This window comes from Helianthus annuus, chromosome 4 (assembly GCF_002127325.2).
Source record: "Helianthus annuus cultivar XRQ/B chromosome 4, HanXRQr2.0-SUNRISE, whole genome shotgun sequence".
NCBI lineage: Eukaryota > Viridiplantae > Streptophyta > Magnoliopsida > Asterales > Asteraceae > Helianthus > Helianthus annuus.
Genome location: NC_035436.2, coordinates 14,391,223 through 14,415,009, shown reverse-complemented (window position 1 = coordinate 14,415,009; position 23,787 = coordinate 14,391,223). Strand labels below are relative to the sequence as shown.

Sequence of the window (23,787 nt, the reverse complement as noted above, 5' to 3'; positions counted from 1 at the left end):
AGATTTCATAATGCAAATATGTGATTGGGCTTAGTTGTGCAGGCCGGGTTTATCCCATTTACATAGGGCCAACGTATGTTGATCTCAAATTCACCCACGACGCACCAACGGTCTAGACATATGAAATGTTTTATTTTATTATAATTTTTTTTATATGGAGGGATGCAAATTTGAGAATACCTTTTGATTTTTTGTTTTCCATAAACACCAGTACGAAATTAGTATCACGACACGTAATAGTTTTTTTCTTGACATCTTGAGCCTATGTTTCTCTTAGCCAAAGCTAAAAAGGTTATTATTTCACTTAGATAATAATACTTATAAAGTTGGTCGATAATTAATTTACCATATATACTTTACCATTTCTATACATAATTAATTATTTAAAATGAAATAATCATTGCATTGTGAGTTAAGATGCCGTAACACGCGCGCATAGTTTAATGCCTTTAAGGCTAAACGACTCCAATTACTCGGCCCATTATCATTGACAGCCCACTTGTGTCGTCCGAAGTTACCACACTCCAATTGTTATTTACCCTAATTTCATCTTCACTTTTACAGCATTTCATCGATCATCCATCCAACGATCCCTGATTTCTCCGATCGGTCGAATGTAAGTTCATCAATTGAAATTATCGGTTTCATTTCAGTTGAACTTGTTTGTTCAGATTGCTTTTAATTTTATTGCATTTTGAAATTTGTAAAATTGCTCAAATTTGTCATCAGAGATTTTACTTTACTTTGTGTATTATGTAAAATACGGCCCAACTTACGGTGTGATTTTACTTTACGTTTAGTAAGTAGGGTTTAGGGTTTCAAAAACCTCGCTCGAAAAAAAAAACTCGTTCAAACCGAGCCGATCTGGCTTAGTTTGAGAACGAGCCAGCTCGGTTCTGGCTCGAACTATTTTTACATTTTTGGTGATAATGAACTTTTTAAAAAAAATTTGGTTGAACTTGATTTGGACTAGTTATGTATTATGTTGAAAACCTAAGCCAAAATAATCTGAGCCGGGCTCCAGCTCAAATTTCTAGCTCGGTTTCAAATCTGAGCCGAGCAGAGCCAGCTCAGTTAAATTTGAACTGAGCCCGACCTAGCCATGGCTTTGCTCGGTTCGGGCCTTGAACAGAACGAGGTCATAGTTTCTGGTTATTTTTGGTTAGTTCATCTATACTAATTTGATGTGAATACCAACCAGATTAGATTCACGAGGGTTTGGAGTCAATTCATGATAAAACATGAGGATTCATGAGGGTTTGAAGTCATATGCTGGTTAATATGAATCTTGATGACATGCATAATAATAATAACTAGTTTTTATACCGGTAATCGTGGTTAAACGTTCTTGAGTCTTTTACATAAGTAACTTAAAGTTTTTGAAGCCAGTGATCCTAGTTCTGATTCCGTTTGCATGTCTTTTTCAGGGATGAAAAAAGGTTAAGTGTGGGGATATTTGATGTGTGGTAAAATACACATATTTGTCCCATGTAAAGTGTGTAATATTATTTCTTGAGTTTAGAATGTTAGTTAATATGAATCTTGATGACTTATGCATAATAATAATAATAATAATTATAATAATAATAGGTCTGTGCATATGGACTCTGTAGAGCAGATAAAAGCTGATGCGAAGCTCATAAGGATTGTTGAGGAGCAACTGGTAAGCTGATGAGAAGCTATTAAGGCAGTTTTACCAATGTCCTCTTATTCTGATTGACATTTATGTTTTTTTAACTTATGCTGACTGGATTGACAGAAAGAGAAGGAGCAGGCTTTGAAGAAAATTGTAGGTCCGTTTTTCTCGGAGGATCCGATACGTAACCTATCCTTGTTTATCACAAACACTATCACGGGTGCGGAATCCCCGTAAAGGTGCAAACCAAACAAACGTAAAGCGAGTAGCACAAACAAATAATCAAAGATTCACTTGGATTAAAAGGACGAGAACATTCACAAACATATACACACAATGTTTGTCGATAAACTCTCAGGTTTCAATATGCTCTCATACCTAAACTGTGAAACATGCTGAGCTATTTATACTGAACCTTGGACGAAATCACGATGGATGAAAACAAGTGTGACGAAATCACTGATTTCGCCACACCCATATCAACGAAAACCAAGGTGATTTCGGCATGATCTCTGTTTCATCGTTGTAGTATGAGCCCAATTAATAGTCAAAGTCCATAAACAAGTTACGGCCCAAGTTGAAAGAATTACGGCCCAGATTACTTGTTTTGTTGACAACTTCCATTTAGTCAATGTTATGACATCATCATGACATCATCATGATGATGTCATGATGATATGTAAACGGGACTTTGCTTGCGGCGGTCTGTGCTTCGCGTGTCGAGCTTTGGGGCGCACGACGGAGGAATGTCGTGACGTCGGGCTTGAGCCGGACCTAACCGTGTCGAAACCAAGTTGAACTGAGCCGAGTCGAACCGAGCCGAGTCGCGTCCACACAAAGTGTATCAACAAACTCCCCCTTGGACGCTACTCGTGATGGTTCGTCTTCTGTGATGGTCCGTCGTCTTCTGTGTCTTTCATGTCGGAGGATCTTCAAAGTCTTCACGCTTCGTAAGAAGAAAGTGTATCAACAAACTCCCTTTTCATGTAGGAAGTGTGTTAACAAACTCCCCCTTAGAATGAACTCTCCATTGAGTCATGCTCGTGAATCTTTTGATCTTTAATTCTTCAGATCCTTGTGGTGTTGATGAGTGGTCATTGGCAACTCGATCATCTTTATCTTTTGAGTGCCTTCACGTCGTGTCTTCATTCCGAAGCTTGTCATCGAACATGTTCTCCTCGCCTTTAGCATCTGCACATGCAAGAAATCTAAACGCATAATGAGAACACCCCGCTTGAAATATAGTTTCCATAAACAAACGACACATGTGTGACCATATCTCAATCAAACACCTACCGACAACAGTTTGAAAGTTTAGAAAATGTTCAGTCTTAATCCTTTAACTTTCAAAACTCGTTAACTTCGACCATTTATGAAGATGCAATTGTTTTCCGGCTTACGATCAGGATTTTGGGTAGGATAGACTCGAGTTCCAACATCGGTCAATCAAAAATAAACTAGAAGCAAAATCTTTTTGGATTTTATAAAGTTTATATTAAAACACACCTAAAATCTTTTTGGTATTTTTCATTTTTCAAATGTTAAGACGGAAAACAATAAATAAATATATACAAAGACGCATAAACTGAAAGCAGTAAATAAATATATACAGACATTCTTTTTGTGAGTTTCGAGGGTAAGAGAATCATATCAGTGTACGGTCACGCCAAAACGCTCTTGTTGTTCAATTAGTTAACATTAAGATAAGCATCCTATAACAATTATCGGTATTGTTGTCCACTTAAGCTCAACTTATCAGATGTAATCATGTTTAGGGGATACGTTAAGGTATGATTTATACTTACCGACCGGTGTTCATCCACATCACGACACATTCCCGTAGCAAGGTATGCACAAGAATTCATCTTACCGGTGAATATACCGATTATCATCTGTTTGACCGTATAAAGATGTGAGATACTCACTTATTTTGATTTGAAAACAAGCCCTATGTGATAGAATCACTTATTGATGAGGAACTTGATTTTCATATGCATGAGGGCACAGGAGCAAGTCCATGAACAGGTCAGTACTTTCGTACAACAGAGAGACGAACTTGACTCCCGGATAAATGTGATATTTTATCACTTATTTGTTTGGACATGTGATTGTTTATCACTTATTGAGGTCGAATGCAGTATGTACACGTATGTATAGTATCATGGAAGATCTAAACTTGCGTCCCCGTTATTTTTCGGTAAAAGATACAACCATGATACCCAGATGATAAGCAGCATAAAGACCGAATATCTCAGAACCTCGGCAATCTCTCAAACGAAATTTCGGTACTAAGACCATATGCCAATGAATGGTTCCCACCTGGTCTTCAGTCGATTAAGATTTATATCACCCTGCACACTTTAAAATGATTGTGAGCCTACCGATACATCTTATATAGAGCTGCTTATCGTATTTCATTTTAGGTTTAGTTTAAAGATGTTTCAACAGACCACTGATTTACTATCATTTTCTCTTTTTCTCGCCAGGAAACTCATTTTTGTTTTTCTATTGTTTTTGTGTTTTTAAATTTTTCGATGTTTTTGGGTTTTCAAATTTTTGGATTTACTCCCCCTAAAATCAACAAACTAAGATAAATTTAAAACACAAAGGATATTTACAAAAATGATTTCCCGATGTCGGTTAACTCATGTTTTACCTCAATGCCGTTTACCAACATTAAGTTTTAGTCAGAAAAGATTTATATTGGAAAAATCAGTTTGCACGTCGGTAAGCGGTGCGGACCATGACAACATTGATGAGTTTCATATTGAAACAATCACGTGTGAGGTGATATTTGAGTTCAACGTGTCAGGCCAAAGAGTGCTGTACGAGATAATAATTCATAAAGCAGCTTAAATATCGACAAAGTATAGGAGAGATTAGAAATTTAAAACCGTATCCTGCAACTGCTTTGTGCATTGCCAGGAATCTGAGCGCTCTCCCAACTGGATATCCACCTGGTGTGGATTTCAAGGTCGATTTTGTAGCTACTGAGAAATCTCTTGACAGCAACAAGATCATAAACCTTTGGGTCCGGCTGGTCTTCCACATTGCACCAGCGAAGGTCTTTATCTTTCTCTTTCAGAAGTAGTGTGCGGTTGTTCAATCCACGCCAAGGCATCCGCACACCCGGTTGGTTTGTTCAACAAACACATTTTCTTTAATCACACCGCGAAGAAATGTACACTGCACGTTCATCTTGTTGATTTTGATCTTCAGACGTGCTGCAGTTGCGTACATTTTAATTTGAATCTATCCTGGGGACCCGATCAAAGCCTTTAACAATCACACTTTGAAATGATTTGCATTTTGTCGAAGTTATCACTTTCTTTCAACAGACAACTCTGTTTCCCCTTTCTTTTTCTCTCCATCAAAGGCAACAATTTCTTCTGTCACCTATCTTGTGCAAGGACATTCCACTATCAATAATCCTATGACTATCGATAGTTCCTTCTGGAACTTCCTGCATACTCACTCAGAGATTAGTTGGAGAGGGGGACCCAAGCCTTCATAGACTTGGGTTGCCCCTGAGAATCAAGAAATGTAATTTCAATTTCTTGAAGGTTTTCAAACACAGCACCTCCCCCTGAACTTTCACCCGATTTAGGTTTCCAAGTTTGTTTTTGTTTACCAGATTGAGTTTTGTAAACAGATTTTGAAACTTCTGGTTTTAATGGTTGTGAAGAACTTGGTTCCCTTTTGACCGTTTTGGCTTCAGATTTTAAAGCCTTTTCAACAGCTTTGACGTTTTGACGTCGTTGTTTCGTTTCTTGTTCCTTAACAGTTCTTTTATCATGTTTTGGTGAAACGGGACGACGTTGAGGGTGACCTTGTTCAGAAGGGGTTCTTTCAACAAAATTTGGTTTGGGCGAGTTTGTGCAGTCTTTAATGATGTGCCCAAACTTCCCACATTTAAAACACGTTCTCCTTTCAACAAACTTAGGAGAATTTGATCGACTAGCAGATGTCGAACCTGTAGAACCTGAGGTACTTGCTCTTTCATCACACCCGTTTGTGTGTTGGGTGTAATTGTTATCGCTATTACGTTTCAAAATCTTGACTTGTTGAACAAAATCGGTGTTTGATTTGTTTTCAAAAGTCTCAATTTTATCCGTACCATTTGATGCTACAAATTTAACATCTTTTGCTTTCTTCTTGTAACGAACTCCTTTTGATTCAACCTTAGCCTTTGGCTTTGGAGCTCGTTGTTATTGTTTACCCTTAAAAGCAATTGGTTGTTGCTTTGTCGGTGATTTCTGTTTCCCAAATTGTTTTCTGACTTCAGCCTTTGGAATTGGATCACATTGAGTTACAGTAACTCCGGGGATGGTCTTTCCCAAAAATTTATTCGTGTTGTCTTCAAAAACTTTGTCAATCAAAGATGGATTGACATTTTTAATTGGAAAATCATTGTCCGAATAAATTTTAGTATCACCGACCAAAGTATACAACACGCTATTGCTCTTAACAGTTAACACACATTCTTTGTCATCCTTGACATTCTTGACAGGATCTATCACTTGCTTGGCAACAGGTTGCACAGTAGGAGTAAGAGGATCACACAGAATATGATTCTCAATTGGAATTTCTACTCCTTTCGTTTCATCAAGTGATTCATCCTGGTCATTCACATCTGATTCATCATCTGAAGAATCACAGTCCTCAATGGTTGGAGGACTTTGCTTCATGGATGCTGAAGTTTCTTGTTGCTTAGAGGATGTGTTTGAAGAATTGTCTGGTTTGAACCCTAGGCCAGTAGAAAATTCCTCAAAATTCAGAGGCACACTAGGTTCATACCGTGGCATATCTTCCTCATCAGGCATCTTGGTATAGTTATGCCTCAAAGGGGGTGGACATTTCGTATATCCTATGCCTTTCGATTTCCCTTCAGTTGTTGAACATCGATGATGTGATCAAGCACAAATCGGGAGTTAGAATAACTTTCCAATTTTTGTTTGATCGCATCATGCTCGCATTGGGCAATGGCTAGTTGCTTCTTGGTTTCCTCCACAAGGTTAATGTACTCATTAATACTTACTTGTTTATGGTAAACCACTTTGTTCACTTCGGACACACTTTTCTTTAATGTTTCGATTACAGATTTAAATTCTTTTTCGTTCCGAGTTAAAGCCATATTTGCCTCTTTGCATTTTGAAAGTTCAACAACCAAATTTTGATTATGACTATGAAGCTTTTCTAATTCAAGCTTCATATCAGCACATGATTTGCAAACACTAGGAGCTGGAGGTTCAGAATTAACCTGACTTGAAGAGGCTGAGACATTTGCCATAAAGGCAATTTGAAAAGAAAAAGCTCCATCTTCAGAAAAGAACTTCTCCATTTCCTTAGATGCAGTAGCAGCCTTCTTAATCAGAATTGATTTCTGGCATATGAGCTCATCAGCTTCATTCAGCAGATCTTCAACATCAGCACCTCCTTCTTCTTTCATATCAGGCTCAGATTGATTATCCCCAGAAATAGAGCCTTCTTCATCAGAACTTCCAGAATAACCAGAACTGTCATCACTCTCAGAAAACTCTTCTTTATGAACATGCTTGATGTGATTGATGATCTTTGCATAGCAAGCTGTTCCACCTCCTTGATCACCTTCTCCAAATTGCACAGACCAGTCACATCCTTCATCAGCTTGAACAGTCAAAGCCCGATTGAGATTTGATGGTCCAGACTGGCTCTGATTATTATTGACTGCCACAATCCTCCTGTCACGGTTTTCTTGCTGGGCATTCACATTCGAAGTACTTGTCTGGTTTCTGAAAGGGTTATGATTGCCTTGTTTTGTTGGTCGAGTGCACTCACGTTTGAAGTGCCCTTTCTCACCACAATTGAAGCATGTTACAGCGTTTATATCAAACCCGTACTTCGTATCCCTTTTGCCTTCCAACGAAGTTCTTCCAGTTCGAGCCATGAAGTCTTTCGCTCTTCTAACCGCACTAGCAAAAGCCCACTTGATATCCATCAACTCCATTTCATCCTTGTCGATCTGTTGATAATCTTCATTGGTCATATTGATGTTTCCAATTTGACCTGCCACCAATCCACGATAAGCACTGACCATTGTATTAATGATTTCCATATGTTCCTTTGCTACTTCAATGCTAAATTGTGAGAGGTTTGAAGTATCGACTCTGATCGTGTTCGGGTTGTGTGGTGGAGGATTGTTGGCATAATGAGCTTGTTGTTGTGGTTGTGACTGAGGTGTGGGTATTGACTGTGACAGATAGGTGCTTTGATCAAACTGTGGTTGAGTCGTTGTAACTTGAGGTGTAGGAATGGTTTGTGAGAGATAGGCACTTTGATCCCATTGTGGTTGTGCTTGATTGAACTTTTGAAACGGAGAAGAGTTTGTATTGGATACAAACGCCGTTTGAAGCTTCGGTTGTTGAACGGAACTAGAACTAGCTGAAGGACCAAAACCAGGCAAATACATTTCTGTATTTTGAGGAGGTGCAGCTGCAATTCTTTTAGCCTTCCTAATTTCTTCTTCATTTTTGTGCTCTAACTTCTGAATGAATCATAGAGACTAGCATTGGCTGCATCCAGTGCACCCGTATGTTTCAGAAGCTCAATGAATGGACTCCACTTAGGAGGTAGAGCATCAGCAAACCGTGCAATCATTTCTTGATGGGTAGCATTAACATTGTAAGAACTCATTTCACTAATCAAATGATAGAAACGTGAAGTCATATCATTTAAGGTTTCATTTTCCAAGAACTGAAATGATTCAAACTCTTTCTTTAACAAATCATGGCGAGTCTTCCTAGACGCTGCATTCCCTTCTCCTCTCGCCACCAACGCATCCCATAGGCTTTTTGTGGTCTTACAATACCCAAACTGATGGTAGATTTCTTTGTGAAGTGCTTGCGTAAGTATGGCAAACGCCTTTTTCTCCAAGTCATAAGCTTTCTTATCATTCTCAAGCATGTTAGCATAACCCGCTGAAGTGGATGCTGCAACTTCAAGATTAGAGTTGAATGCATTGATGAAACACGTCCAAAGTTCGGTGCTTTGCCCTTGAACATAGGTATGGAAGCGGTTTTTCCATGATGGATAATCATTCATGTGATTTAGCTTTGGCGGGCGATTGTTGCTACCCGTCTCACTCTCGCTCAACAGTAGATTTTGAATACTTTGGTTTTGATTTGAAACCAAAGCCCATTGACTCGCACTTATGGACGGTTGTTGTTGGGGTATGGAATTTGCTAAGTAAGACGCCATAGATGTCTGATTTGAACTTTGACCAGGTCGTGAGTCCGTACTCCAATCCCACGGACTTGTGCAACTCATATTTGATATTAGAACGATAACACCTATCAAACAATTGAAAATACAAAGTTAGAACAGTTTTGCAAGCTCTCTGTGTAAAATTGACAACAGGTGACGAAATCCAATGGTGATTTCGTCGAAGTTATTTGTGACGAAATCAAAGTGTTTTCGTTGACTGAAATGAGACAAAGTAATAATGTTTTCGTTGATCTTTGTTTGATTGTGATTTCGTTGAGTAGTAGACGAAATCGAGTGATTTCGTTGAGTGATGTTGGTGAAGTCAGTTGATTTGTTGACTTGAATTGAATTGGACGAAATTGGATTTCGTTGAATTCAATTAAAAAGAAACAGGTGTTTTCGGCTGAGATGTCCTTTGGGTAATGAAAGTGAGTTCGGCCCAACTGCTGAAAGGCCCAATGTGATTTCGGTGGCCCAGAAGTGATTTCGGCTCAAGACAAAAACAAACTTGGGTGATTTCGACAAGCCTGATGTTATTGACCAAAGTGTTTTTGTTGACTATTGAACAAGAAGATGAAATCAGATTTCGGCTACAAGTGACAAGGTGTTTTCGGCTGGAGAGGTGTTTGTGGTTACCAGCTAAGCTATTAGATATTTTGTAATCTTATCCTCTGACAATATCAGAAGTTGGTGACAACAAATTCAAGAAAGCATGGTTATATGTTTTCGATACTGCTTTTTCTCACCAACTAATGATCACACTACACAATTTTCAAACACACTTTAATATTATATTGATAAACACCTTGATTTAAGTTACAGGCAGATCAAATGTACAAGGATGACAAGAACAGTTTGAATATTGAAGAACACACTCAAGAACAGTTTGAAGATATGAAAATTCTGGACAATTATTTTCCTTAAACTTTTAACAAAAACCCAAACGACAACATGTATAGATGCAATATAACAGGTTTTCAATAAAACTATGGAAAACAAACAATATCCAGGCAGATTTCTAAGCACTTTTTCAAGAACAACAACAACCACAAATACTAGAATTTTGCATAAACTTTCTATGAAAACCAAACTCTAAACATGCATACATGTAATTTTAACAAGGTTTTCAATAAAACTTTAGCAATGAAGCAAATGATCTCAGATTGTTAAGAATACTTTTCCAGAAATATATGAATGACAAGAACAGTTTTCTGAAAATCAAACAACAACACTCGATATAAACCTAACTATGTTTGGTTTAAACAAGGATACGAGCCATAGCTCTGATACCACTTGTAGGTCCGTTTTTCTCGGAGGATCCGATACGTAACCTATCCTTGTTTATCACAAACACTATCACGGGTGCGGAATCCCCGTAAAGGTGCAAACCAAACAAACGTAAAGCGAGTAGCACAAACAAATAATCAAAGATTCACTTGGATTAAAAGGACGAGAACATTCACAAACATATACACACAATGTTTGTCGATAAACTCTCAGGTTTCAATATGCTCTCATACCTAAACTGTGAAACATGCTGAGCTATTTATACTGAACCTTGGACGAAATCACGATGGATGAAAACAAGTGTGACGAAATCACTGATTTCGCCACACCCATATCAACGAAAACCAAGGTGATTTCGGCATGATCTCTGTTTCATCGTTGTAGTATGAGCCCAATTAATAGTCAAAGTCCATAAACAAGTTACGGCCCAAGTTGAAAGAATTACGGCCCAGATTACTTGTTTTGTTGACAACTTCCATTTAGTCAATGTTATGACATCATCATGACATCATCATGATGATGTCATGATGATATGTAAACGGGACTTTGCTTGCGGCGGTCCGTGCTTCGCGTGTCGAGCTTTGGGGCGCACGACGGAGGAATGTCGTGACGTCGGGCTTGAGCCGGACCTAACCGTGTCGAAACCAAGTTGAACTGAGCCGAGTCGAACCGAGCCGAGTCGCGTCCACACAAAGTGTATCAACAAAAATGCATGACTTAGAGAGACAGCAAGATGCCAAACAGCAACTAGAGACGGAAATTGAGGAACTAAAAGGGAAACTGGTGGTGATGAAACATTTGGATACTGCGCTTCAAAGGCAGATTAAAAAGATGAATGATGAGCTGGAAGCAAAGATGAAGGAACTGGAGGTTATGAATCGAACTCTTGCGGTTAAGGAATCGCAAATTAACCATGAGTTGGAAGAAGCCCGTTTAGAGTTGATTAGAGGTCGTGAGCACCTTTTCACTCGTATTAATAATTTGATGCAAATACCAGTTTGGATTCATGATAAATAATCTGTGTGATATTTTCTTCAGTTTCAGGTGTCGACTGATATGATTCTTGATGACACAATCAATACGAGTGACATGCATAACAAGTTTCTGCGTATGGAGCAGAGAAAAGCTCGTTCACGCCTCTTAGACTATCTCCAATGCTAAGGGTGTCCTTAGACGTCCTTAGCTGCCTAATCAGCTGCCACATCATATTCTTTTAAATCCTTAAAAATCATTACAAATCCTTAAAAACTCCAATTTCACCTCCAACCATGCAAACATCTTTACACATCCTTATATTTTCCACATCATCACTTATTTTTCTTTAAATTTATATACTCAAATTGTTAACATGTATTGGTTAAATAATTAATATGAGTAATGGCTAGTTCAAAAATAACTGGATTTCAAAAATATAAATACAATGCAACGTTTTTTTTCTTAATTGGATTTTTTAAAATTCAAATTAAACCTAAAGCTTGTAATAACCTTCAATTAAAAAAAGTTAATATAAATATTTTAATATTATATAAAAAATTCTATCCTTCTTTACTTTTTCATTTTCTCCAATCTCTTTTACATCTGAACTCCTTCTCCACCAAAAAAAAAAACCCATTTACTCCATTAAAACAAGCTATCCAAGTATTCACAGGTGCCTCATAAATCTCTGCTATTCATCTTCTTCATTTTCTTCACTTACTCACCTGCAACTCCAACAACAAAATGGTGAAATACAGGTCTCTTTCTCTAAGACTATCTTCATCGCAAGATCTGTACTACCGTCCGAGATGATGTGGAAAAAATCCAAGTTTGCAGACGTATTGGAGCAGATCCGAAGTGGAGAGATCCGAAGGTGATGTCCGACTGCAAGGACACCCAATTTGCTTCGGTTCTTGTGCCAAACTAAAAAAAAAACTATTATTTTGTGTAGTGAGTAGGTATCGTTTGATTATTACCGAAAGAAAAAGATGGATTTGAGGTGGTGTAGTTGTTGGTGGTGCTATATGTTGACGATGATTGTTGGCCGGTGGTTCCGTCACTCCGTCAGCCGCTTGTTGTTAGAGAAAGAGACCTGTATTTCACCATTTTGTTGTTGGAGTTGCAGGTGAGTAAGTGAAGAAAATGAAGAAGATGAATAGCAGAGATTTATGAGGCACCTGTGAATACTTGGATAGCTTGTTTTAATGGAGTAAATGGGTTTTTTTTTTTGGTGGAGAAGGAGTTCAGATGTAAAAGAGATTGGAGAAAATGAAAAAGTAAAGAAGGATAGAATTTTTTATATAATATTAAAATATTTATATTAACTTTTTTTAATTGAAGGTTATTACAAGCTTTAGGTTTAATTTGAATTTTAAAAAATCCAATTAAGAAAAAAAACGTTGCATTGTATTTATATTTTTGAAATCCAGTTATTTTTGAACTAGCCATTACTCATATTAATTATTTAACCAATACATGTTAACAATTTGAGTATATAAATTTAAAGAAAAATAAGTGATGATGTGGAAAATATAAGGATGTGTAAAGATGTTTGCATGGTTGGAGGTGAAATTGGAGTTTTTAAGGATTTGTAATGATTTTTAAGGATTTAAAAGAATATGATGTGGCAGCTGATTAGGCAGCTAAGGACGTCTAAGGACACCCTTAGCATTGGAGATAGTCTAACAACAAGCGGCTGACGGAGTGACGGAACCACCGGCCAACAATCATCGTCAACATATAGCACCACCAACAACTACACCACCTCAAATCCATCTTTTTCTTTCGGTAATAATCAAACGATACCTACTCACTACACAAAATAATAGTTTTTTTTTTAGTTTGGCACAAGAACCGAAGCAAATTGGGTGTCCTTGCAGTCGGACATCACCTTCGGATCTCTCCACTTCGGATCTGCTCCAATACGTCTGCAAACTTGGATTTTTTCCACATCATCTCGGACGGTAGTACAGATCTTGCGATGAAGATAGTCTTATGGATTGCTGCAGAGCAAACGGTAAGAAGGGTTTATATGTCTCTCTCTAACCTTGTTTCAACGAGCACATTAAGTTAACCCGTTTGATGAGAATCGGTTTACATTCATCATTCAACCCGCCCGCTTTGCTGTCTCTAGTCTTGATACTTTCTGATTTACAATTATGATTTGCTAATGATGTTGACTGGTTCTTGAATCACAGAGAGAGAAGGAGAAGCTTTCGAAGAAGTTACTGAAACTAGAGAAGGAAATTGATGGGTTAAAAGTGAAACTGGAGGTGGGGAAACTTTTGGGTAATGAAGATGATACCGCACTTCAAGGCCAGATAAAAAAAATATGAATGATGAGCTGGAAGCAAAGATGAAGGAAATGGAAGTCATGAATCAAACTCGTGCTTAGCGTTTATTAAGGTATTGCTTTCTATTTTCCGACAAATTTCCAAGGTGTTGTGCTTTTTTACCATGCCAATTAGAGGAAGCAAGTTCGATCAGCTATATAGTTATGAGTGGGTTGATTTGGGTTTAATTAGAAAAGCGTAACAAAATGGGTAACGGGTCAAACGGGCTTAGACTCGCTTAAAGTCTCTAGTGTTTAGGGATACAACTCCCTACATTTTTTATTCAAAGGTTTAGCTTATTGTTGTGATCTTTTTTTTTTCCAAATCATCATTAACATGTTTAATTATAAACCAAAATACTATAAAAATTGCAAAACCCTTGTGTTTGTGGGTCAACACAAACTAGCTTTGCTAGTATAAAAAGATATTCATTTCAATATTTTACCCAAACAGTCCTTATACATTTTGCCACATTCAATGCAGACCATGCATCAAGTCATTTCATCAGAATAATAACACGACATTGAAAATAAATCTATCTAGGACGTTATAACTGTATGACAACTTTTCCCTTGCTTAAGCCGTTCTACATACATGTTATCTAATAAATACAACCTGAATTGACTCGTATTCTTTTAAATGGGTTCATTATGTAATCTTTAATCTTTGATACAGATAGCTGAGTTGGCGGTTATACGCGTTGGCAATCACGAAGTAATACATCATCCTTTACCTTCTGAACCTGTTTTTGTACCTGTGTAGTAGACTATCATGGTCACTTGTCAAATATGCCCCTTACTACTAGCGTTAGGGCTTGCTAAAAGTTGATGTTTTGTAAGTAATATCATCAACATATTAGGAATATAAAATTCCGTAAGCAGCTTGTTGCACTAATCTCACTTATGTTTGTTTCTTGAAATGCTGCATTAAACTCACTTAGTTATATGAAAACTGAAGTTGGAATCCCGTTAATGACTTTATGAGTCGAGTCAATAATGACGCTTAAATAATACACATATGGATAATGCCACTTTTCTGTTTCTATCTTTATTTCTGCTTTTATGATAAAAAAAAAAAGTCTCTTTAAGTTGAAAATGATGACATGATTCATTGACATACGCGCTTCTTGATTTTCTCTCAAAACTGATCATCACTTCACTAGCGATTCACTACTGTAAATAAAAAATCCGATTCTTTTTGAAGTTGAACATTATCGCATACAGGTGCACAAAACCAATTCTAGTCCACGAGTCAAATTACCAAGGTATTAGTAGAACCAGCAACCAGGTCTGCTATTCAATTCAACTAGTTTTTGGAGAGGGAAGTAATCGATTCAATTAATGTAGCGTTTTTATAACCTTCTGAATTTTATTTTAATTTTTTTAAGAAATTGTAATAGTGATGGAAAAAGTGAAATACTAAATATTAACTTCATTTGGAAATTCTATATGTAGGAAGTTAGGGGCTTTTTGGCAATTTCTGAATGATTAAGTGTTAAACTAATAAGATATCTGAACCATTAAGTGCTGAATTAGTAAGAGCTCTTAACCATTAAGAGCCCAAATAATGCTTAATTGTTCAAACGCAAATGTCTGACTAATTCAAATTAGAGGTCTTAACCATTCAGACTTAGGGGCTGTTTGTTTACCTCTTAATAAGGCTCTTAATGGTTCAGACATCTTACTGGTTCAGCACTTAATGGTTCAGACTGTTTGTTTCACGAGCAGATATCTGAATGGTTCAGACATTTGTCTCTGAATGGTTAAGATTTATACAGAGTCTGAATGGTTAAAACCTCTAATCTGAATTGGTCAGACATTTGCCTCTGAACGGTTAAGCATTATACAGGCTCTTAATAGTTCAGATCTATTACTGGTTCAGCACCTAATGGTTCAGACTTCTTACTAGTTCAGCACTTAACCATTCAGATGTTCCCAAACAGCCCCTTAGTATAATGTCTAACCATTCAGACATCTGTTCACGAAACAAACAGTCTGAACCATTAAGTAGTGAAACAATAAATGTTCTGAACCATTAACAGCCTTATAAAGGTAAACAAACAGCCCCTTAAGGCCATTGATTCGGCATGACTAATCCCATTGTGGCTTTATATCAATTTTTAAAAAGACTTGATAATGCAACTATTTAAGCACTTATCTACGTGTCATTAAATTAGTAAATTAAAGTCACAACGCGCAGTTCTTATGACATTATACATTAAGATAATTATGGTTTTTTTTTTATTTAACTTTCAGTTGCATTTTGATTATTTTTGTAAGAGCATTCACATCCAGCCCCCTAAAATTATACATACATACCACTAAAAAACAACTCCTATATCAATATATTTCCACTAAAAACAAATACTTTTTCTCTCTCCTTTTCAATTAAATAATATTTTTATACCTTTATTATTACATTTTCTCTCTCCTTCACTCACAACCACTTTCAATATATATTAAAAAATTATAGTGGGTGAACAGTGTCCCCCTAAATATACAGATGAACAGTAACATTTTCTCTCTCCTCCACTCACAACCATTTTTTATACTCTTTATATTTTAAAAACCTCACACTCACAATTTAGTTCTTTGGATGTGAATGCTCTAAGCTTCATTTCACCTTTAACGTAGCTGACTTAGCCCCTATGTTCCCGGTGATGAAGATGACTCGGGGTCCAGTCCTTTTTCAGAGAGGAGGATGATACGGATCGGGACCCATTGGAAGAACCGCCCGGAGATGTTATTGCAAAACCCGGCCCGACGAAGAGTGGCTAGAGGCCGCTGCCTCTTTAGGCTCATCCATCCCGATTATTTTGAATTTCATGTTTTCTTTTATTTGAATTTTAGTAGTTATCGTTTTTCTTGTTTATCTTTTTCTAGTTGTTTCTATTTCCTATTTAAACAATTGTAATGTAATGCTTGGATGGATGATTAAGTTTTTATGAATAGAATTTTTTTGGCAAATGAAGGGATAAGCTCCCTAGAACTTTGTTCAGGTGCTTAAGACCATACCACAACCTCATCAATAAGTTCTCTTTAGAACGAACCTTGCGCGGCCGCGCACTGGTTCCAAAAGAGAACTTAAAAAAGTACAGTTTTAAACATCTGTATGCCAAAAGGAAACCAAAAAATCCTTGCGCTAGCCTACACAGCAGATAGGATAAAATCCTAACAGAACTTCCGCATAAATAACATCCAGACTTGGATAAAAGTAACTTCTCTATTACCATAAAATTAGCATGAAGAAAGAGCCACACAGGATTACAGCTGGATCCTTCTAGAAGGCTTCATCATGCACCACCGTTCGGTTATAACCGAATGGCCACGTGGCATCATCTCAGACACTCCTCAAAATCACGATGATGGCACCGAATTAAAAGAAGATCCACTCTTGCCCACTTTCCACATGGCGTCACCCCAGCCGTTGATCACGACCACGATCTGTGTGCATACACTCGTTAATGATTAACGGAGGACGAAATAACCGCTTACGGAAAAGCACTTTCCGTCAAGTTTTCATCAACAAACTTTACCGCCCAAACTTCGGCTATAAATAGAGGATAATTCAGGTACAATTTCTCAAGTTACTCACACTTCACTTTACTTTACTTTCACATCTTCTTCTTCATCAAACCTATACTTATTCTCACGCCGTAGGGTGGTCACGGAGAGAACCTCCATTCTCCCCGTGGCGAGTCTAACGGCTGTTTGTTTTGCAGTTGTTGTTCGAGGAAGAAGACCATTCACCCCTGAATCAAACGAGAAGATGTAACCCCTTTATGCAGATTCAAACCCCCTGGTTCAATTGATTCCGATCGATTAAACCAGTGTTTCTTCATTGGCGCCCACGGATTTCTCAGTTTCTATTCACATTTTCTCGTTTCGATTCATTTTCTCTTCATTCTCTGTTACCAATGTGTAACACCTCGAATTTTTGTGTCCAATGATGTGTTAACACGTGTCGTTTGATTACACGTGGCATCTAAAATAAATAAAGGACAAATTTTGACAAACCTTGAAAGTATATAAATTCGAGGGTTATAAATGTCAACAAGGGTAAATATACTGTATAGTATCCCTAACTAATGCTTAAACCTTCAAACGAATAAATTATAGATCGTACAAAACTAAAACGCGGAAGAAAGTGAGAGATTACAAACTACAGGGGTTAACTGTGTCAACATGTTTAATAATACCTCTGAGTGACCCTTTAACGTCCCAAAGACTTTGTAACGGTATTATACCCTCACTAAAATAATATATATAAATTTCGCGAAGTTTCGATATGAAACGAGAAAGATACGATCGAATTCGTAGAAGAAGGGTTAAAAGCGTCAACAGTGAAAGTTAAGGCTTTCCAATATAATTAATAAATAAACCGGGGACTTAATAATGCGGGTAATTAACACGAGGCCCCTATCGGTAAATAACCGAGGGCCAAACCGCAAAGTTACCCCTTCAAATCCGAAAGGTCAGGCAAATCATTACGAAAGATTTCGTTATTAATGGCCCGATTCTGATAATCATGACAAAAGATTTAAAAAATCCTGAAATATAACCTTAGGCGACCCGCGTGAAGTTTCAACATAAGTTGAGGCGGGCCGCGAGCCTCCTGTATATCGCGTCTGATTTTTGAACTTTAGGCGACCCGCGTTAAAATGGCATGGAACTCCCATGCGGGCCGCGTAAAGTGCCCAGATGCAGAAAGCTTGTAACTACTTGGCTTTTGGCACTATTGAACGATCATTTGATCAATTATGGCAGCATGGGTGCCCCCTACTCGACCCATACACCCTAGGACACATGCCATTCATCCCATTTCAGTTGTAGAGTGATGTGGAGTGATCTTGAGCTTGGTCTTTGGCTATAAATAGCAAGGCATATGTTCATAAGTTCACCACAACACAAACACTCTCATCTGACTATTTCTAAGGCATACAAGTCTTCTTCTCTGCTATATATTCAAGCCTTAGCTTCTGTAAGTTACCTTGATCATTCATACTTCAGTTTTTGCTTAGTTCTTAGCTAAAAACGCAACCGTCGTAACTAACGGTTGTCATTGCAATATCTTGCAAATGGTTCAGTCTTATGACGAATCAAAAATGGTTATGAGTTGGTATTTATGTGGGTATTAAACCTCTAAAAGGGTTCCCCCTGATCACCACTCTAACTACGTCAAATATCGGGTCAAACGCGCGGTTAAAAAGTCAACAGAAAGCTATTTTAAGCAATTTAAGCATAATCTGTGATATATATGTTATGGAACCTGTTTTGACAATAATAAAATATGATAATAAGTATATAAACATGTTTGCGCTCGTTTGAATCGATCATTTACTATATTGAACCGGTTCGGAGCCGAAAGTCGCAAAAGTTTGACTTTTGCTTTGACTTCAGTTCTGACCCGTTTTAGTGAGGTATAAATATACCTTAGGACTCTCTTAGGACCAGGTCACATGTTGGTATAAGCCCTTGTGGTCGGTTCATGAGTTATCCGAGTCTTTAGCACATTTCCGTCATTCGCCTAAAAGTTGACCGTAACGGCCTTTTAAAATTAAAACGAGTATTTTGGACACGTGAACGGACCAAAACCTTGCTTATTAAATTATAAGCATGTCCCTGAAGTTTCACGTCAATCCGAGGTCTAGAATGAGAGTTATGCTAAAAGGCGCACTTTTAAGAAAGTTTAGTAATTAACGGCGCAATTAGCATAACGCCCATCTAACCCAAGTTTACGTCACCAAAACTTTTACCCACTGTGGTAAAATAATATTTTGGGAATTTTAAAGATTTTTAATAATTTTTACCTTGCTCATAACCTGCGGTTATGGCTACGGTTCGGTAAATACCGAATATACCCTTTTTGGCCAAAACGGGAGTTCTACAAGGTCTTTTGACCCGATTCCAGTTGCTACTGATTTTAAATAATAAATAAAGTATTTTAAGCTTTATAAACTGTTCGGGAAACTCAGATTTCCTGTAGAACTTGAAAAGCCTTTTTAAAGTCTTTAAAATGACCGAAAAGCCCCTACGGGGCATATTACCAACTTAAACTCGTTACGGGCATTACGGAAGGTATCCTACTGATACCAAAATACTTTTAAGGCATATTGACTTAGGAAATAAGCGTACGACTCTTATGGTTAACCGTTTCGCCTATTTGCGCACACGGTACGGCCCACGGAACTAGTTTTCGTGCAATAGCCGATATGGGTCAAATTATATTATTTGAACCCCAAAATCCAGAGTATGAACTATAAACCCATATAAAACAAGTCCCTGAACTTGTTGGGTCCAAATCATACTCCATTCATCGGTTTTCGCCTTTTCGTGCGAATTAACCATATCTATATATCGGAATCAACCGGTTTAAGCTACGGCTAATACAAGGACCGTTAGGATTCTAAGAGGTTAATTAAAACCTTCGTTCCAGATTAGGAGCCCCAGTAAAAGCTATCGGTGACTTGATCTAAATTAAGGATTAATACTTGCAAAGGTAAATACTTTTGACTTATTTCCCCTATATGGGCTTGGGTTACGGTATATTAATACCGCTTGATTGAGCATTGTATTCATCCATCGCTTAGGTGGATAACTAAATAATATGATTGGCTCATTTAAACAGTTTTGTTGCTTATAAGCCTTTGGGGGGTTTAATGACCGTTGTCCCGGATATCCTCGGCATCATTTTACGAAATGGCCACGACCATCGACATCCCGGTGTAGGCGTACACCCGGTATAAAGTGTCGACATTAAAACTAAAAGACGTAGCCGTTGGTTTCTGTACTACGGTTTTACGCAAACGTGGTGTGTCTATAAATCTTTAACCCGGCACGACCCGGGCTACTGAACGCATAAAAGAACATGTAAAACGTTCACAAGATCATTATGAATTTTCCCAAGTTATAAAAGAGTTTGTGCCTTGTGCATTCAAATCAATTTTAATAAACATTTTCAAATGTGTCAGTTGAATGTATTTACCAGTGTAAACTGACGTATTTTCCCCAAAAAGATTAAGTGCAGGTACCTAAACGTAATTGGCTGGTATTAGCTCCCTAGCGTCGGGATAAGCCTCGCAAGCTTGATTGCAGTATCTAATGGAACAATACCTTACTTTTATTTACGATCCACTGTGGATATATCCAACCCCTGTAATACATTTTGATATTACAAACAGAGGTTGAAATTTATATACTTATCTTATGCTTCCGCTGTGCATTTATATAATTGTGTGGTTTGACTATATTGTTGCCAACTACGTCACGGTAATCCCCCACCGGGCCCACCGGTGATACACGTGGAAAACGGGGTGTGACAGGTTGGTATCAGAGCCAACACTGAGTGAATTAAACACTATCCTATTGTGTTTAATCTCAGTGACACAATTGCACATACTTGAGTCTAGACAATAACTTAGGACAAATTCGGATTTATACTCCTTTTTGTCTTTATTTTTTCGATTTTGATTTTTAATAAGTTTTGGAGCAGGAAAATGCCACCTGTTATATTCCGAGGAAGAGGAAGGGGACGAAGAGGCCGAGGAGAAATCGTGACACATCACGATCAAGAAGCTGGACCATCTGGTACAAGACATCCTTCGATAACAAGGAGCGAAGAGCCACAACGACGAAGAGATCTTTACGAACCAGCGAGGCATTCCACTTCGCACAGCTCGACGCCATCCTACCGGCACTCCTTTGGGCCAGATTCAGAAAATAATCCCAACAACCCACAACCTTCCTTCATACCTCTACAACGTTCGGTATCGCACCGAAACTACGACGACCCTAGTCCATACTACGTAGCTCAGTTCAATCCGGCTGACTACATACAGGAACCTTCAGGATTTGTTCCGCTAGGTCCACAAGACCATTTCTCTGAAGATCCCATGGAGGAAGATGAGGATCCAACTGAACCAGCTCGTGGTACGCCCACGCATCCGATAGAAGTATCTGATGGATCTTCATATCATGGTCCGCAGTATCAAGGCCCAGACAGCTTTATGGCCTTGTTTGACCGACATGAGTGGTACAACACACCATCTCATCAGACACAACAACCGAGACATCCACAGGATCCATCTGAGGATTCACGCTTTGAGGCAGTTACGCCACCACCTCCGCCACCGGCACAACCAGTAATACCTGATCCGCCGAGGCGTAGGAGGACCAATGCTCGTATGTCTACACGAGGAGGAGGGGGTAACCACTTCAGCACTCCTCGACATTCTAGTAGTAGCCACTATCCGCCACTACATGAAGAAGGACCTTCAAGTCCTATACAAGAAGCGAACTCCGCACCTACTGCACGAAATTCGCCACCATTCGGGTATGACCAACCCATACCAGCTTACACAGGTCCAACGGCTTACAACCCGTTTGAACCGTCACAAGCACAATACAACTACGGCTTTGAGCGCGACCCATATGTGGTGTCGGCTAGATATAATGCGCGCTACCCTGACGGAGCACATGAAAACATGGGACCACCGGATTACTCAGCTCATGGGTACCCGATACCTCCCAGACCTCCAGTTCCGCATCAAGCGCCGCAACCACGATTTTCTCCTCCTGAACAGGAAGAAATACTCCATCGACTAGATCGTGTGGAGAGAGAGTTCGAGGAAGAAAAGAAAAGCCACCGAGGATTTCTCAAAGGCTTGGCGAACCTACTAAAGGGCAAAAAGAAGAAACGTGACCACTAGCCCTTAATAGTTATACGAATGTAATTTCTACTTTGAAATAAGTCTCTGCGTGGACAACTTATCGTATTTCAGTCCCTACGTGGACTTATCTTTAGTCCTTGCATGGACACCTATCTTATATTAGTCCCTGCGTGGACTTGTCACTTATTTTAAAACCTCTATGGAGGTATGTATTATTTGAAAGACCCGTTTAGGGCAATATGTAATTGTATTTGAGATTTTGGAATGTATGTTATGAGTGTTGTTTTAATACATATAAAATAAATCAAAACCATTCCTTTTACATTGATCTGCCTAAATAAAGAATCTTAAGGGGGTGAAACCTAGCTTGGGGTCTTTTAAGATCAGTCAAGATGGTACGACCTAGCTGAAAAGATTCTGATTCCCTGTTAACCTCTGTACGCATGTTAACATTCATGGCGGATGTGATTCGTTATAATCACGCACGTCATTCTTATACAATAATCCCTTGAGGATTTCAAAACCCAACTAAATGATATATAGATCGTGGGTTAAATCACCAATGAAGGTGATCAATATTATAAAGACATCCATTTAGTGATGCAATGCCTACGGGCCAGTACTATAAAGACATCCATTTAGTGATGCAATGCCTACGGGCCAGTACTATAAAGACATCCATTTAGTGATGCAATGCCTACGGGCCAGTACTATAAAGACATCCATTTAGTGATGCAATGCCTACGGGCCAGTATTATAAAGACATCCATTTAGTGATGCAATGCCTACGGGCCAATATTATAAAAACATCCATTAGTGATGCAGTGCCTACGGGCCAGTATTATTAAAACATCCATTAGTGATGCAGTGCCTACGGGCCAGAATTATTAAAACATCCATTAAGTGATGTAGTGCCTACGGGCCAATATTATCAAAACATCCATTAGTGATGTAGTGCCTACGGGCCAACCATAATAAGACATCCATTAGAGGTGTAGTGCCTATGGGCCATAATAATTGTCTTATAAGACAAAAGGCAGTAGTAGTCTATGACTCTCTGTCAGAAAGAGATAAAAGAACTACGGTTCAACTCTCTATGCCTTTGATTCTCTGGAATCTCGGCTAACATTATAAAACATCATCATGATTAGGCTTTATGCCGCCAATACTATTTATATAGTTGAAATAGGAGATATTCAGATCCTAATATATAATGAAACAATAAGTTAACCAGATATGGTCTCTGTACCATGGTTGACAAATTGTCATAAAAGACAATTTTATAATAATCTCCTAAATTAAAATTTTGCTATCTTCTGTAACAGATTCAAGTTACAATGGCGGATCCAAATGGAGAGAACAGCCACACGAATGAAGATGACTATGACAATGCGTCAGTACATTTGACAGGCGCACAACTGAAGGCTCTGATCGACAATGCTGTCCAGGCAGCTATTGATCGTCAACATACTGAGTCTCAAGGCAGATCTGTGTCAAAACCACCCTCTAAACCAAAGACACACTCCAAACCACCCTCTGAACCCAAGAAAGATGACGACAAGCATTCGTCTACTGAGCACAGCGTTCACCGCGATAGAGAATATACTGATGCGTCCAGTGCTAAGGGTTGCACCTATAAATACTTT

General features: G+C 38.3%; 1 protein-coding gene and 2 long non-coding RNA genes across 3 annotated transcripts; 2 read left to right on the top strand and 1 right to left on the bottom strand.

Annotated features, from left to right (window-relative positions):
* The first annotated feature begins 488 nt into the window (after positions 1–488).
* LOC110934405 lies at positions 489–1,788 on the top strand. Its single transcript, XR_002588309.1, has 3 exons — positions 489–616; positions 1,591–1,663; positions 1,760–1,788. It is a non-coding gene; the product is annotated as an uncharacterized LOC110934405 (long non-coding RNA).
* Positions 1,789–8,152: 6,364 nt separating this feature from the next.
* Positions 8,153–8,578, bottom strand: LOC110932989. The gene has a single exon (XM_022176237.1). It carries the CDS (start codon positions 8,576–8,578, stop codon positions 8,153–8,155), a length of 426 nt encoding a protein of 141 aa, XP_022031929.1.
* Positions 8,579–13,398: 4,820 nt separating this feature from the next.
* Positions 13,399–14,439, top strand: LOC118491718. Its single transcript, XR_004892086.1, has 2 exons — positions 13,399–13,546; positions 14,149–14,439. It is a non-coding gene; the product is annotated as an uncharacterized LOC118491718 (long non-coding RNA).
* The last annotated feature ends 9,348 nt before the right edge of the window (positions 14,440–23,787 follow it).

Coding starts and splice junctions, on each gene's coding strand:
- LOC110932989 (XM_022176237.1), bottom strand. CDS start 8,578: ATGCTTGAGAATGATAAGAAAGCTTATGACTTGGAGAAAAAGGCGTTT.